Raw genomic sequence first — 13,989 nt, 5'->3', positions numbered from 1 at the left:
ACTTGTCCTTTACTTTTCACACCTTCACTGTCACATATTTAATTTATTTGACGTGTTTTTGTTTTCCTTCGCAGGGTTGAATGCCGTAGCTTTGTCTGTCAGGAGTGCTCTGCTGGAGATAGGGAGGAAGAGGAGGAGGAGGAGGAGGGGGAAGGGATGAAAGACCAAGTCCAGTATCTGTTTTGGGGACAGGGCTTCTCGCCCTTCAACAGCAAACCACCCTCCCCCCCTCACTGGATGCCCAGCCTCAATCCCCCAGCATGCATCTCTTCTTTTACTACTACTGTCCTCCTGTCTGTCACCTGGCCCCACATCATCTTCTGAGCACCATCAAACAACAGCAACTAAACGTCCAACAGCTCGACGTCCTTCACCCCCTCCGGCTTCCTCTTCTTCCCTCCGGCACACTGGGTGATTGGCGGGGGTGAGGGTGTTTTCAGCACTCGTTGTGATTCCCTCTTCCTGTCCCCTCCCTTTTGTCCCCACAATTTTTGCGACACCAACCCTCTTGTCCTCCTGTGAATCAACACTTGTGTGACATAAACACTGCACTGGAAATACAGTATGTAAAGTTTTAAGTAAAATCTATTATTATCATTACTATATTATTATGATGATGATTATTATTATTACACATTTGCAATTGTATATGTAATTTGTATAATTCGAAATTCTTGATGCCAGTGGTTTCTAGAGTTGAAGGACATCTTTTTTGTTTGTTTGTTTGTTTGTTTTGTTTTTCTCTATCTTTTTAAGGAAGCATGTTTTTTTCCCCATATTAACAGTGGCTGTTTTTTATTGTGGCTATTAAGTGGAAAATGATATTGGTAGTTTTTGTAATTTGCTTCTTGTATGTTAGCTATAATACTGCGCCCAAACTCATGGTCAACATGTTTTTTGTTTGTTTGTTTGTTTTTCTTTCCTTTTATTTTTTTCTTTGTTGTTGTTGTTGTTTTTTTTGGAAGGGGTGTCTGATGGTGTCGTGTTCATGTCGAGAGTGAGTCAGTGTGTACAGTTGGAGGAACCTGTTGTTTTTCCCTTGTTGCAATGTGACCGGCCGGAGACGGGGTTAGCTAGGCTCTCAGTGTCTTCCTGCATTAAAAAAAATACATTTCAATCGTACAAAGCAGACAGAATGCAATAGCAGTTTTATCGTCAATTTACTTTTTCATCTTAAAGTTTAACCTTGCAGTGGTAGAATACCTGCTGTCAAGCACTCTGAACAGTGAGGGGTAAAAACTGACGACAAGGGAGAAAAACATTTCACTTTTCTTCGGTTAGCGTTAATGTTCCCTTACTTGTTCTGTATTGCTGTCACCTTGAGAAAAAAAAATCAGTTTCTCATCCCAATGATAGCATTTTCCTAAATGTATTACAAAGAACCTTTAACTAGCCATGAAACAATACTGATGGTTCTGATTGACCTACATGACCTGCAAACGAGACCATCAGCGAGAAGATTGGCTTTTTCTATACACGTTTTCTTAATGGCTGCCATCGGATCGGATTCCCCACAAAATCATCATATTACTCATAAATGTTTATAACTTAAGTTTTCTCAACAAAATGACTATTACTGAGCAACTGAACCTGTTGTATGCCACGTATGAACCACACTGAAACAAAGTTGACTTTGTTTCACCCTCAGACATTTACAAATCTTACAAAGTCACAAAATACATAACCCCATCTGTGCATCCTGCAAACAGCTGTGTTTAAAAAACAAAAGTAGTCCCAGTATGTTGTGTCTTTCTTTCACTCTCTTCCAAAACCAATGCCACCAAATCCAGAAAGATTCCTTACAACAGGAGGTGGCGGTGGTGCTTTACCGCTTTTGTCCAGAGGGGCTGCCTGAATCAAGAACAAATAAATGTGACAATAACCAGGGGAATCTGTCATACCATTACGTCAAAGTATCTTGTTATAATTGCTCTATTATTCACAAAAACTATTTTTCGTTCAGAGCAGCAGGGACAAGCAGCCTTACTTCCCAAACCTCACCATATTAACCCCTCACCTCTGTCTTTTCAATGACGATTCAAATAAAAAGGTGCTTGGAGACCGTCGCCCTGTTGGTGGCTCCTGACGTTGCCAGGCGACAGCTGAATACCCTTTGAAGCTCAGTGTGCTTTTCCTAAAAGTTCAGATATTTTTAAAAATCTGCAACAGCAGGTCCTTTTTTTCCTTTTCAATCAAAAAATGACAAAAGAAGTCAGTGCTCTAAAGAAAGGATCCCGTTGGCTGTGTGACCTTTCCCACTTCCAAAGCCACGGTGCAGAACGGCGGTGCCGCTGCCTGTTTGTCTGTACGAAGCACATGCATATAGACGGTTAACACTTAGGTCCATATCAGTAATGAAGAAGTATATGTGTGTTCGAAGCCTCTTACAAGAGTTTTCTGCCGTACCATGAGTTCATAAACATCTGCAGATAGTGAGGTTTGCTTCGCTGTTCTGTGGTCTGGTTCCTTATTTCAGGGCAGTCCTTTGCCACAGAGTGCAATATGTGTGTATGTGTGTGTGCGCACGTGCGTGTGTGTGTGTCTGCAAGCAGGTACAATTCATCCGTTGCTCTGTGTGTATTCTTTACGAGCCTGGGTGGGGTGGGTTGTTGTGTGAGAGATGGGAAGATAAGGCTTTATTTCAGAGGACATATCAGTCCCCTGCCTTCAACCCAGGACTTTTTTTTTTTTTTTTTATGATTCGATATCATTTTTCATGTATTACGTTTTTCATGTATTATCAGCTTTTTATGATATAAAGTGCTTGTGCCAGGGGGGTGGCAGGATGAATCCGATGGACTTTGCAGCACTGAAAACTGTTTGTGTGGGGGTTTGACTTACGATCAGCTCCTCTGTACTTTGCTCGTACACCACTGGCTGCCTTCACATTTGTCTCGCCCCTATTGGTCAGACCAATATATTAAGAGAGTGGGCAGTCGTTTTGGTGAATAGTCCTCAGGTTTCTATTTATTTTGAATATTTATTTATTTATTTTAGTTGATATTTCTATTGTGCTTCTTTCTCTTTTTGTTTTTGTTTTTGTTTTTGTTTTCCTATTGTACAGCTCATGCACTTGTGCAAGTACTGTGTGTTGTTGTTCAAAGGGACACTGCTCCATGTAAAACATGACTGTTTTTTTAAGGGATAGTACACCCAGTTTGCATCCTGCATGTGTTTTTCTGTAACGACCAACATGGTGTGAATTACTTCTTCATTTTTTTTCTGATATTTTTTCTCTGCTACTTCAGATTTAACTTGTTTTGACATTGTTTTTGCAGTTGTTTTCATGGTGTCCTTATTTTTTCTTATTCTTCTTCTGCCACGTACGTCATTACGACTTTGCCAGAGTGGGACATCTATCACTTTCAAACTCATATTATACAGGATTGTATTTTGTGTGAACTATCCCTCCGAAAGCTTTATCACCTTTGTTTGAGACTTTTTGCGAGTGAAGGTTTTTTTTTTTCAAGGTGAACCACTGAGTCGTCGTATTGTACTCGTGTCTCATCCTCTAACAGTGTTAATGCCTAGCTGACCCTGTTTTACACTGAAAGGTCAAGGGTCACCTGAAAGTGTTTCATTCGTGATCGTGCTAACCAAACATGACCCCCGGCCTCCTCTGAAAAAAGAAGAAATAGCAGCATGTACAGTACAAAGGTGTTGTTCCTCTGTTCTTCTTAGTGTGTTTACTAGCCTTGAAAATCAGTATAATAAGATTCACATATTTAAAACGAGGGAGTTCACAGTATTACACAACTGCAACTAACTAGCAGCATAGCCGGCATTTTCTTTGCATGACAGTCAACAGGACACTTGTTTTTCGGTGTTTTCCTTTTTATTTGGTTTCTCCTTTTCTACTGAATGCTGGTATACTCGACCTTTCTCTATTTTCTCAGCTTTTTAAGTGCATATAACTATTTTTGTCTCAAGATGATATAATGAAGATGACTATGATGATGATATTAATGACTGTGGCACTATGAGGATGACTATGAGGATGTTGATGGTGATGATGTGACGAAGACTATCTCGCATGCTTTTCTATGGGGCTCTGTGTTGTCAGTGCAGAGTGGCTGCCTTTTGTACGTAGCTGGGAGAGGACTACCAGGGGCGCTTGTTGACCGTGAGCATCAAGAGTGACCTCAGGGCTTCAGTTATAGCCTGCGTGTCACTGCCGAGTCCACCTGACAGAGTAGAGGCAGTTCAAAGAGTGAACGAGTGGACTACGAGTGGCAACGGACTGATGCCTCTGATGTAGCTGCACAATAAGTTGATTTTAGTGTCAAATCTAACAGACAATCCAGTCAGAGACAGCAGCAGTTTATCACCGTAGAATAAGAAAACGCTTCTATTATAATTATTGATCAGGGCTGCACAGTTATGACCAAGATGACCATCCTCATGTCGACACATGATTGATCTCCAGAATCATTCTCCTTTATTCATCTTATGTCAGAAACTGTTTCCAGACGCTTTTTACATTCTTGGCTAAATAAAAATGCACTGATTCCACTGATAAATCATGATTCTGTGTGACTGATCAAAGCTAAAATCATGATAGAAAATGAGTAATTGTGCAGTCCTACATATAAACTACAATAACTGTCCTTCTCTAGTCTCTCTCGCCTTCCTGTCAGCTATTCAGTCAAACGAAGCATGACTGAGATCAACTGGAGCCACGTGTTCACTCTGAACCGCCGCCATCTTCTTTCTCCAGCCAGTGCCGAAGTTGCACTGACAACACTGAGTTGGCTTCTCTTCGTAGGGTTTCTTTCACTCTTTCTCCCATTCCCTCTGTTTCCAACCTTATTCAATCATTTCTCTGCAGTTGGCTCTTTCTACTTTCCCTTTGTCTCTTTCCGTCCGTTTGGGTTTCTTCTGTATATTGATATTAATCATCTAGTTCTCTGATTCTTCAGATTATTGCTCTGTTCTCTTACGTGCTACACGTGTTTCTATAACTTCAAGACAATGTGTTAAGGTGTTATCAATAAAACCATCATTTAAATAGAAAAGCGATTCATTTTCTGTGTTTACAAGCATTGTATTTTTATTGATTGTAGTAACTGGGATAATGTTGGAACTGCTTTTGACTAGAATATTTTCTAAGCAGGTAGAAAACATACAAGTTTTTTAACACAACTTAAAGTGAGTCCACAGTTATCCAGCATCAATCCTGAACATCATCCAGCACAGACTCGTGCTATTGGGTTGTTGGGACAGTTAACATAAACACACAGGAACAAACAGCAGCTCCACCGTAATGAATGTTCAAGAATGATTAAATAAATGCTGCTGGGAAATAATAAAGATTAATGTTAGAGATCAAGATTAAAGCAAACACTGCTTTACAATTCAATATCAACTATTCAAAGACATTATCTGCTTTGCACTCAACATTTTTATACATATTATAGGAAATGAGACTTCTGACATGTGGAATGTGGTGACATTTAATTAATGTCCAGCTGTACTTACTAATCAATTCTGATGTTGATGTAAACAATTAGTACCAAGAAAAAATGTCATAGACTGTCTTTAAGAGTCTTTAGTGTCAACTAGCAGAATCATTCACTCAACAGTGAGTCAGGTGACGATGAACCTTTAGTTTCACCTTCAGCGTCACATTAGAGAGAAGTCTTTCCATTATAACTGGACCACTAATCCTCACTGCTAAACCAGACTGTGTGAATACGATACAGTAATGTTTAGCTCAGCTGACACTGACAGTTATCATGAAATGATGCCCACATGTTACAAACAGCTTTCATATAAATCTCATTGACAACTGAAATGTGCAATGTTATATTTTATTTCTCAAGAGCAAAAAACAAAAGAGCCAAACTGACACATTCTGCCAAGTACCATCCACCAGCTGTGAAAATCATGATGAACCTAAAGACAAAATACAACTTAATTTATCATCAACTGCATCACAGCATACAGAGTGAAACAAAATGGAGGCGGCAGTCTGCAGCAACACTCCCAAAACTAATCAGTTAAAGACTAAATCAGGAAATAATCAAATCTCGTGTCCTCTGAGTAAAGCGACGGCCCCAGAGTGAACATAATCACAGTATCTTGATACACTACATTGTGACTGACAGACTTAAAACAAGAGCCTCGACACTTTATTATGAGCTGAGAAACAGACATAAACAACTTTATCAACTGTTATCTTTATGAGAATCAAAATGTACTTTGTTAAAGAGGTACTGCCAACAGATCAGCAATGTAAGTAAACATAAAACAACATGACAGAATATTCAGTTCAAATCATTTCAATTGGAGGTGAAAAGTCAAAAATAAAGTTTCTGATAAACAAACATTGATTAGCAACATTGATTGGGAGGAACTGAGATTCAAGAAAAGAACAAACCAACATGAAAAACATTTTGAATGATTCATTTCAGACTGAAGAACAGTTAGAAAACATTTCTGTGACCTTTGACACCAAATCAAATCTGCAGAAGATGTTGAGGAACAAATGTTTGTACTATAACACTAACCTTAGCCCAACCTAAATTCACACCTTACCACTAACCTGAACCAGGACCTGAGAAATGACACCTTGTTTGCCTCTTTAGGACCGGGCTCTGGTCCCCATGACAACTACTGGTCCTGACAAGGTCAGTTTTTACAGCCTGTATGAACCACACACACACACACACTGGAGACAACAACTATTTCTAACATTCCTGAACATCACAGAGAAATATCAGTCTGACAGATTTTGATATCAGCAGTTTTAGCATCACCAGCCTTTCCAATACAGAAATATGGGAAGAGTTTCTCAGTGAAAGTGTCTCTGCGAGTGTAGATGTGAGTCATGTCTTCAGGGTTGTAGAAGGACACCTCCCCCCTGTCATAGTCCAGCTGGACTCTGATCCTCTGGAGACTCTTCTTCACTCTGATAGTCTCACCAGCAACATCAATGTATTTTCTATCACCATACCATAAACACCTGATTCTATATTTTGGTGAAGCAAATAACTTTCCCTTCCTGTCAACTGACTCTTTAACCAAACCTACAGTCCAGTCAGGATGATCTCCCACCTCCACCTCCCAGCTGTGTTTCCCTGAGCTGAAGCCCTCAGAGCCAAAAACATGGGAATACTTAGTGTTTCTCTCTGGATTGTCAGGAAGCTGCTGCTTTGTGTCTCCATGTCTCACACTGGTCAGATCATCAGACAGATGGAGCCAGCGGTGTGCAGTGTTTGGGTCCAGAATGACAGGACTGAAGTGGACCTTGTCCTTCATCTTCTCCCAGACTCTGAAGGACAGGTTGCCCAGGTGTTTGGCCACATCTATCAGCGCTCCTGAGACCAGCTGTGGATCTGACAGTGAGCACTGGACTCTGGCTCTGGTCTGAGTGGCTTTATAACTGCTGAGGAATGGCACGTTGTGTTTCTGCAGCTCTTCTTCAACAGCACAGATACTGTCTGACAGAGAGGAGATCTGCTCCTCCATCATCTTCATCTCTCTGCTGACAGTCTTCCCCTTCTGCTCCTCTTCCTCCCTCAGAGCTGCCAGTCTGGACTCCTCTTCCTCTTTCAGGAACTGGTGCAGCTTGTTGAACTCTGCTCTGATCTGACTCTCTGTGGACAACAGCTGCTTCTTGGAGTGTTCAATCACTTCATTGTATGTTTCCTTCACATGTTTGTATTTGTTCCTCTTGTCCTGTAGAGACTTTAAGTCAGATTTCAGCTGCTTCTTCAGCTCACTGACTGCTTCTTCTACAGGAACCACCTTGTGAGTCTGATGGAGAGAAAACTCACAGACAGGACACACAGCTCTCTGCTCGTCCTCACAGAACCAATAAGAGACTTCTGGGTGTTTATCACACACGACCTCCTCTTTCACCTCCACCTGCTTCTCTCCTTTTTCTGTCTCAGGTGGTCCAGTGTTCAGTCTCTTAGCAAAGGAGTCAGCCAGTTCCTTCAGTGTAAAGTTCACATCTGGATCATCATTCAACGGTTTCCTTTTACAAATGGGACAGTTTTTGTTTTCAGCTTGTTCCCAGAACTTTTGCAGGCAGCTTGAACAGAAGCTGTGGTTGCAGCTCAGAGACACAGGATCTCTGAAAGTCCCTGAACACACATGGCAGCTCAGGAAACTTTCGAAGAGAGCATTACTTTTCTCAGCCATTTGCTCTGATATGTGAATTATTCTTCAACAGCACGACTCACCAAATCAATGTCTCTTTGATTAACAGTTTATGATCCTTCTGATTCCTGTTTATTGGAGAGATTCTTCACCCTGTAATGGCGACTCAGCTCCGTTCAGATATGTCGACATTAGTTTCATTTACCTGGAAAGTCAATAAATGACAGCTGACATTTCGTTTTCTCACCAACAGATGGTGCTTTGTGATCTATTAACACATTTTAAGGTTACAGTCCACACATACAAAATAAAATGCACGTTTCATAAATACTGTTTACATGTTTTAGGAAATAATCACCATGATGATTCGTGCATGAAATAGCCAAAGTGCTGTAGAGTATTTTATTGACGTATATAAAAATGATAATCCACAAAAAGAGGTTGTGTTTTTTAATAAAATACAAAAGCTCATAAAAGAAACCAGAAATATTAACATCTGCATTGAACACAACGGTAATGTTTATCAAGTCAAACTAAAAACATGAGTAAAAGGCAAAGCGCGCATCGGCACAAATGGGAGGAACCATGAGCCACTCCGAGTTGCTACCCGGACGATAAAAAGGGTGGTACACAACATCCGACTAACTACTGGATCGAAGGAAAAGTTTGTTCGCCTGTTGAACCGTAAAGGAATCCTGTGCAAACTGTGCAAGATATCTGCAGCATGTATCTATAATATAATACATCCATGATCTACAGTCACCAGGGAGACAGCCGGTGAGACAGCCAGCGCAGAGGGTGCGACTGTGGACTGTACAGGGAAGTGTTTGTGCAGCCGCTAGCCGCTAGCCGCTAGCTGTAGCCACCGGGTCGCTCGGCAACGCACAGTGAAGAGTTAACCCCTTAAATGCCAGCGTGTTTTATGCTTGTTTAGTAAATATGTTCAAGTTTACAGACATGATTTAAAATAATGATTTAAATAATGATATTATTTTAATAAATAATAAATTGAAAATATTCAAAAAAGACTAATATTAAGTTCATGACATCCCCTTTATGTGTGGATAGTGGATAACTTTATTTTACACTGTTTACTTCAGGAAAATTAGGGGAAAACTGTGTTATTTTCTGATTTGCATTTATTTATTCAGATTGTATTGTAAATTATGTTTCTTGCACCAAAAGGTTTTTCACCTAATAACCCACCAACAACTGAAGAATAAAAGAAGGAAAAAGGAAATGAAAGTTTGAAGCCAGTTAAAACTGAGTAGATGTCCCTCTCTTTCAAGTGGAGACTGCACAAAAAGTAAATGATTTGACAATGTTCATGAAAAATATGAATACATTTTCAATAAAAAGTACATAATGACTATGAGGATGATGACGGTGATGATGTGAAAAAGATGATCTCGCATGCTTTTCTATGGGGCTCTGTGTTGTCAGTGCAGAGTGGCTGCCTTTTGTACGTAGCTGGGAGAGGACTACCAGGGGCGCTTGTTGACCGTGAGCATCAAGAGTGATTTCAGGGCTTCAGTTATAGCCTGCGTGTCACTGCCGAGTCCACCTGACAGAGTAGAGGCAGTTCAAAGAGTGAACGAGCTCCAGCAGGGGAGCACTCACACAGTGTGAAGCACAAACACACAGGGATGGAGGGCGGACTGATGCCTCTGATGTAGCTGCACAATAAGTTGACTTTAGTGTCAAATCTAACAGACAATCCAGTCAGAGACAGCAGCAGTTTATCACCGTAGCATAAGAAAACGCTTCTATTATAATTATTGATCAGGGCTGCACAGTTATGACCAAGATGACCATCCTCATGTCGTCACATGATTGATCTCCAGAATCATTCTCCTTTATTCATCTTACATCAGAAACTGTTTCCAGACGCTTTTTACATTCTTGGCTAAATAAAAATGCACTGATTCCACTGATAAATCATGATTCTGTGTGACTGATCAAAGCTAAAATCATGATAGAAAATGAGTAATTGTGCAGCCCTACATATAAACTACAATAACTTCTATTCTCTTACGTTCTACACGTGTTTCTATAACGTCAAGACAATGTGTTAAGGTGTTATCAATAAAACCATCATTTAAATAGAAAAGCCATTCAGTTTCTGTGTTTACAAGCATTGTATTTTTATTGATCGTAGTAACTGGGAAAATGTTGGAACTGCTTTTGACTAGAATATTTTCTAAGCAGGTAGGAAACATACAAGTTTTTTAACACAACTTAAAGTGAGTCCACAGTTATCCAGCATCAATCCTGAAGACCATCCAGCACAGACTCGTGGTTGTTGGGACAGTTAACATAAACACACAGGAACAAACAGCAGCTCCACCGTAATGAATGTTCAAGAATGATTAAATAAATGCTTCTGGGAAATAATAAAGATTAATGTTAGAGATCAAGATTAAAGCAAACACTGCTTTACAATTTAATATCAACAATTCAAAGACATTATCTACTTTGCAGTCAACATTTTTTATACATATTATAGGAAATGAGACTTCTGACATGTGGAATGTGGTGACATTTAATTAACGTTTAGCTGTACTTACTCATCAATGTTGATGTCAATGTAAACAATTAGTACCAAGAAAAAATGTCATAGACTGTCTTTAAGAGTCTTTAGTGTCAACTAGCAGAATCATTCACTCAACAGTGAGTCAGGTGACGATGAACCTTTAGTTTCACCTTCAGCGTCACATTAGAGAGAAGTCTTTCCATTATAACTGGACCACTAATCCTCACTGCTAAACCAGACTGTGTGAATACGATACAATAATGTTTGGCTCAGCTGACGCTGACAGTTATCATAAAATTATGCCCACATGTTACAAACAGCTTTCATATAAATCTCATTGACAACTGAAATGTGCAATGTTATATTTTATTTCTCAAGAGCAAAAAACAAAATAGCCAAACTGACACATTCTGCCAAGTACCATCCACCAGCTGTGAAAATCATGATGAACCTAAAGACAAAATACAACTGAATTTATCATCAACTGCATCACAGCATACAGAGTGAAACAAAATGGAGGCGACAGTCTGCAGCAACACTCCCAAAACTAATCAGTTCAAGACTAAATCAGGAAATAATCAAATCTCGTGTCCTCTGAGTAAAACGACAGCCTCAGAGTGAACATAATCACAGTATCTTGATACACTACATTGTGACTGACAGACTTAAAACAAGAGCCTCAATACTTTATTATGAGCTGAGAAACAGATATAAACAACTTTATCAACTGTTATCTTTATGAGAATCAAAATGTACTTTGTTAAAGAGGTACTGCCAACAGATCAGCAATGTAAGTAAACATAAAACAACATGACAGAATATTCAGTTCAAATCATTTCAATTGGAGGTGGAAAGTCAAAAATAAAGTTTCTGATAAACAAACATTGATTAGCAACATTGATTGGGAGGAACTGAGATTCAAGAAAAGAACAAACCAACATGAAAAACATTTTGAATGATTCATTTCAGACTGAAGAACAGTTAGAAAACATTTCTGTGACCTTTGACACCAAATCAAATCTGCAGAAGATGTTGAGGAACAAATGTTTGTACTGTAACACTAACCTTAGCCCAACCTAAATTCACACCTTACCACTAACCTGAACCAGGACCTGAGAAATGACACCTTGTTTGCCTCTTTAGGACCGGGCTCTGGTCCCGATGACAACTACTGGTCCTGACAAGGTCAGTTTTTATAGCCTGTATGAACCACACACACACACACACTGGAGACAACAACTATTTCTAACATTCCTGAACATCACAGAGAAATATCAGTCTGACAGATTTTGATATCAGCAGTTTTAGCATCACCAGCCTTTCCAATACAGAAATATGGGAAGAGTTTCTCAGTGAAAGTGTCTCTGTGAGTGCAGATGTGAGTCGTGTCTTCAGGGTTGTAGAAGGACACCTCCCCCCTGTCATAGTCCAGCTGGACTCTGATCCTCTGGAGACTCTTCTTCACTCCGATAGTCTCACCAGCAACATCAATGTATTTTCCATCACCATGCCATAAACACCAGATTCCATATTCTGGTGAAGCAAATAACTCTCCCTTCCTGTCAACTGTCTCTTTAACCAAACCTACAGTCCAGTCAGGATGATCTCCCACCTCCACCTCCCAGCTGTGTTTCCCTGATCTGAAGCCCTCAGAGCCAAAAACATGGGAATACTTAGTGTTTCTCTCTGGATTTTCAGGAAGCTGCTGATATGTGTCTCCATGTCTCACACTGGTCAGATCATCAGACAGATAGAGACAGCGGTGTGCAGTGTTTGGGTCCAGAATGACAGGACTGAAGTGGACCTTGTCCTTCATCTTCTCCCAGACTCTGAAGGACAGGTTGCCCAGGTGTTTGGCCACATCTATCAGCGCTCCTGAGACCAGCTGTGGATCTGACAGTGGGCACTGGACTCTGGCTCTGGTCTGAGTGGCTTTATAACTGCTGAGGAATGGCACGTTGTGTTTCTGCAGCTCTTCTTCAACAGCACAGATACTGTCTGACAGAGAGGAGATCTGCTCCTCCATCATCTTCATCTCTCTGCTGATAGTCTTCCCCTTCTGCTCCTCTTCCTCCCTCAGAGCTGCCAGTCTGGACTCCTCTTCCTCTTTCAGGAACTGGTGGAGCTTGTTGAACTCTGCTCTGATCTGCCTCTCTGTGGACAACAGCTGCTTCTTGGAGTGTTCAATCACTTCATTGTATGTTTCCTTCACATGTTTGTATTTGTTCCTCTTGTCCTGTAGAGACTTTAAGTCAGATTTCAGCTGCTCCTTCAGCTCACTGACTGCTTCTTCTACAGGAACCACCTTGTGAGTCTGGTGGAGAGAAAACTCACAGACAGGACACACAGCTCTCTGCTCGTCCTCACAGAACCAATAAGAGACTTCTGGGTGTTTATCACACACGACCTCCTCTTTCACCTCCACCTGCTTCTCTCCTTTTTCTGTCTCAGGTGGTCCAGTGTTCAGTCTCTCAGCAAAGGAGTCAGCCAGTTCCTTCAGTGTAAAGTTCACATCTGGATCATCATTCAACGGTTTCCTTTTACAAATGGGACAGTTTTTGTTTTCAGCTTGTTCCCAGAACTTCTGCAGGCAGCTTGAACAGAAGCTGTGGTTGCAGCTCAGAGACACAGGATCTCTGAAAGTCTCTGAGCACACATGGCAGCTCAGGAAACTTTCAAGAAAAGCGATTTTCTCAGCCATTTGCTCTGATATGTGAATTATTCTTCAACAGCTCGACTCACCAAATCTTTGTCTCTTTGATTAACAGTTTATGATCCTTCTGATTCCTGTTTATTGGAGAGATTCTTCACCCTGTAATGGCGTCTCAGCTCCGTTCAGAAATGTGGAAATCAGTTTCATTTTCCTGGAAAGTAAATAAATGACAGCTGACATTTCGTTTTCTCACCAACAGATGGTGCTTTGTGATCTATTAACACATTTTAAGGTAACTGTCCACACATACAAAATAAAATGCACGTTTCATAAATACTGTTTACATGTTTTAGGAAATAATCACCATGATGATTCGTGTATGAAAAAGCCAAAGTGCTGTAGAGTATTTTATTGATGTATATAAAAATGATAATCCACAAAAAGAGGTTGTGTTTTTGAATAAAATACAAAAGCTCATAAAAGAAACCATAAATCTTAACATCTGCATTGAACACAACAGTAATGTTTATCAAGACAAACTAAAAACATGAGTAAACGGCAAAGCGCGCATCGGCACAAATGCGAGGAACCATGAGCCACTCCGAGTTTCTACCCGGACGATAAAAAGTGTGGCACACAACATCCGCCTAACTTAAGGATCGAAGGAAAAGTTTTCTCGCCTGTTGAACCGTAAAGG

At 40.4% G+C, this 13,989-nt stretch overlaps 2 protein-coding genes across 31 annotated transcripts in view; one reads left to right on the top strand and one right to left on the bottom strand.

Moving 5' to 3' along the window:
• Positions 1-1,728, top strand: part of camk2b1 (calcium/calmodulin-dependent protein kinase (CaM kinase) II beta 1) — a 69,675-nt gene extending 67,947 nt beyond the window's left edge. For all 30 annotated transcript variants that reach the window (XM_084359602.1, XM_084359580.1, XM_084359605.1 and 27 more), the window contains one exon: positions 75-1,728. The gene's annotated coding sequence lies outside the window, so the exon portion shown is untranslated. The remainder of the gene's footprint in view (positions 1-74) is intronic.
• Positions 1,729-5,796: 4,068 nt separating this feature from the next.
• Positions 5,797-13,473, bottom strand: LOC311261884 (uncharacterized protein). The gene is made up of 2 exons (XM_084360897.1): positions 11,905-13,473; positions 5,797-8,170 (listed from the first exon to the last, which is right to left on the bottom strand). The coding sequence occupies exons 1-2, from the start codon at positions 13,338-13,340 to the stop codon at positions 6,706-6,708; spliced, it is 2,901 nt and encodes a 966-aa protein (XP_084217023.1). The 5' UTR covers positions 13,341-13,473; the 3' UTR covers positions 5,797-6,705.
• Positions 13,474-13,989: the final 516 nt, after the last annotated feature.

Source organism: Pagrus pagrus (genome assembly GCF_965226575.1).
Source record: "Pagrus pagrus genome assembly, chromosome: 8".
Lineage (NCBI taxonomy): Eukaryota > Metazoa > Chordata > Actinopteri > Spariformes > Sparidae > Pagrus > Pagrus pagrus.
Note: the sequence above shows the minus strand (reverse complement) of the source record. Positions and strands in the feature narration are given on the sequence as shown.

Coding starts and splice junctions, on each gene's coding strand:
- LOC311261884 (XM_084360897.1), bottom strand. CDS start 13,340: ATGGCTGAGAAAATCGCTTTTCTTGAAAGTTTCCTGAGCTGCCATGTG. Junction 8,171..11,904: donor TGTCAGACTGATATTTCTCT/GTGATGTTCAGG, acceptor GTGCTGTTGAAG/AATAATTCACATATCAGAGC.